General features: G+C 36.3%; 1 protein-coding gene across 1 annotated transcript; it reads left to right on the forward strand.

The window, feature by feature from the left end:
• Window positions 1-276: 276 nt before the first annotated feature.
• Window positions 277-2,323, forward strand: LOC112468345. Its single transcript, XM_025037471.1, has 5 exons — window positions 277-363; window positions 457-770; window positions 912-1,070; window positions 1,184-1,379; window positions 1,930-2,323. The coding sequence occupies exons 3-5, from the start codon at window positions 917-919 to the stop codon at window positions 2,306-2,308; spliced, it is 729 nt and encodes a 242-aa protein (XP_024893239.1). The 5' UTR covers window positions 277-363; window positions 457-770; window positions 912-916; the 3' UTR covers window positions 2,309-2,323.
• Window positions 2,324-3,373: the final 1,050 nt, after the last annotated feature.

Below are 3,373 nucleotides of genomic sequence, written 5' to 3' on the forward strand. Positions count from 1 at the left end.
CCAAATTCTCATAGGCCGGTATTCATAGTTATTTAAGACCGTCTTAAGTTAAATCTTAAGATGTCATGAATCAATCACAGAGCCATGATGGAAGAATACCAGGTGTAACATTCCCGTGGATGCGCAGTCGTTTAAAGTAATGGCCGCTCTTGAACCAATCAGAAATTAGCCCCAAACTTGAAAAACCAATATGGCCACCGCTACCATGATGGAAGAATACATTCCCGTGGATGCGCAGTCGTTCAAAGTAATAGCCGCTCTTGAACCAATCAGAAATTAGCCCCAAACTTGAAAGACCAATATGGCCACCGCTACAAGTTAGGTTAGTGGAACCCATGATCGCCGTTGCCGCGCGTGTACCAGGTACGCTTAGAGCCTTTAGTGCGCTCGTTGTCGTCGACGTCGTCGACGTCGTCGACGTTACCGAATGTGTTATCGTGGTTCACGTGGTTGCAGCTGTTAGGCCGTGATCGACGACAACAATCCGCTGTGGCAGAGAAAGTTTTATCAGAGGTAACCTCGCCGTTTTCACGAGATTCCTATCGCAATTTCGATAAGTTCATTAAATACTCGGAACGTGAATCAACGACAAACACGTCGTGAACACGTGATCTCTCTTGTTCACATCGCGCGTGATCCTGTCGTCGTTCTCTTCTCGCCTTCGTCCTTGGGTCCTTCGTGAATATATATAATCGCACGATAATCCGACCGCCACACTGTCAAACGCAAAACCGCTACTATTTAAAGCAGGAGCAAGACCAATGTGTAAGGTAAGTTGTGTGTGAATATCACTGAATTAAATGAATAAACCACAAAAATACCTATAGCTTGTAAAAATGATAAAAATTAAGCAATTGTAAATAGTGTATTAGCTTTTTATGAGTGTACTACATATTTGTTTTCGTTTGCAGACACAATGCCTTCATGCTGCATAATAAATTGCAAAAGTCGGACATATTATGCAGAGAAGAAAGGAATAATCTTTTATAGATTCCCAAACGAAGAAAACATTCGTCAGGCATGGGTAAATGCTTGTCAAAGGAGCAAAGAGAGTATAAAAATTGAATCTGGTAAGTTGATATATATATTTTTTATATAGTAAAATATAACAAAATGACCTATAGTATAATATTATAAATTATATCAGTATTAGATATTTTTTATTTCATTTGTATTATTGTAGCAAAAATATGCAATCTTCATTTTGATGACGATTGTTTTATAACAAAATGGACAGACTCAATAAAAGCACCACCAAAACAACTGCGGCGGTTAAAAGTAGGTTCCATTCCTACAAAAATGTTAACTTTGGAAAAAACGAGAAAAAGAAAAATGTCCAACAGTGATATGGCAATCACAAGCAAGAGAATTAAAGTATTGTGAGTTTTCCTTTCTTTTTATAAATATGTATTTACAAATTTTTGTAAATATTGTAACATTGTTACTTTTCATATTTACCTTGCATACTTACCTTTCATACTTACCTTATCTTACATATTTACTTTTCATACTTTACCTTGCATACTTACCTTTTATACTTACTTTGCATACTTACCTTTCATACTTACCTTACCTTACATAATTACTTTTTATACTTACCTTGCATACTTACCTTTTATACTTACCTTGCATATTTACCTTTCATACTTATCTTACATACTTACCTTTTATAATTACCTTACCTTACGTACTTACTTTTCATACTTACGATATTTTATGAATTTTAGAGTAACATTCATGAAATAATCGTATGCAATATTTTTCTAGATTCGGGCCTTTGAACCTATATTTATATGATCTTTTTTCATTCTTACGATGAATAGAATGTGCTCTTAGAGTTTGACCACCTATTTCTAAAATACACCCTGTATACATGCTTATTACTGTGTGTACATAAAAAATATTTAAACTTATATTATTTATTTACAGACAAAGCTTCAGAATACCAACATACTCCGATCTTCTGAAATGTAATGAAAGAAAAGAAAAAGAATCTCGTGAAACAAGTGAAAGAGAAGAAGAAGAAGAAAGAGAAGAAGAAGTAGTTAGTCCAACATGTATTCCAAATGAAATAGAAGTACAAGAGACTTTTGAAAGAAATAAAACAGAAGACTGGAATAAAACAGAATACTTATCTTACCTTAACTGGAATAAAACAGAATACTTATCTTACTTTATATACTTACTTTTCATACTTACCTTTCATACTTTTTTTTCTTACATGGGGAAATCTTCCAAAGACACCCTCATCCCTTGGGCGAGGGACGAGGGTAGTGTGGGAATCATTACCATGTGCATCCCAGGCTAAGGTACTGGTGGTGTATATTGGAACGCAATTTATGAAAGAATAATATAGTATTATAGTGTAATAAGATAGTGCATAAAATAGTACATGAATAATATAATATGTAATAGAATAATATTAATTAACGTAGATAATCATTTATTATTATCATTTTTTACTTATAACACAAGTTTTTATTAGCTTCCAAGTTTCTTGTATTTTACTCTTCCACATATTAATTTATTTGTATTTGTATTAACTGTATTACATATTTTCATTAATATCGTGTTTGAATTTCACGCCAATTTCGGGGCTAATTTCTTATTGGCTCTTCTTGTATTCAGCCGCCATTATGCGCAATGTTACACCTGGTATTCTTCCATCATGCACAGAGCCGTATTAGCGTCTTAAGACATTACTTAAGACGATCTTGAAGACTATGAATACCGGCCATAGTCCTCAAGTTCGTTGTCGGAAGCTGTGTATTCCTGACTTTTCTTCAATCTGATGTTGAGTTCGCAGAGTTGAGTGTCGTTTAGTTTTAATTTATATGCGAAACGCTTGACTTTGGTTGCTGCACCGTTGATGATAGTTTCGATTGGATAATGATCGCTGGCCATGGGATCGTCCAGAGTGCGCGAACAACAGACGCCGGCAAGGTCCGAGGACGCGAAGGCGAGGTCAATGATGGAGGTTGGTATTCGGATTAAAGCGCGTACTTGTAGAGTCGTTGAGTATGAGATAGTTGTACGACTCGATACGAGATGCCAACCGGATGCCAATGTTGTCATTGCGTGCACAGCCCCAAAGGCGGTGATGCGCGTTTAGATCTCCCACTATGAGTGCATATTTGTAGCCAGATGCAAAGTTAAATAGATCATTAAGCGCGTGTGCTGGGGTGTCGTTATTGGGGTGTCTGTAAACATTGAGCACGAGTAACTCGCTGTCTTGGAAAGGTAAGATGATGGCAGCCGCCTCAATAGAATGATGTAGTATGAAGGGTAGTTGAACAGAGGATGCTTTGAGATTTGATCTTAGAAGGAAGCAAATGCCGCATAATCCTGGGTTCACAATATCATACATTAGAGC

This window comes from Temnothorax curvispinosus, unplaced genomic scaffold (genome assembly GCF_003070985.1).
Source record: "Temnothorax curvispinosus isolate PA1 unplaced genomic scaffold, ASM307098v1 QBEX01018373.1, whole genome shotgun sequence".
Lineage (NCBI taxonomy): Eukaryota > Metazoa > Arthropoda > Insecta > Hymenoptera > Formicidae > Temnothorax > Temnothorax curvispinosus.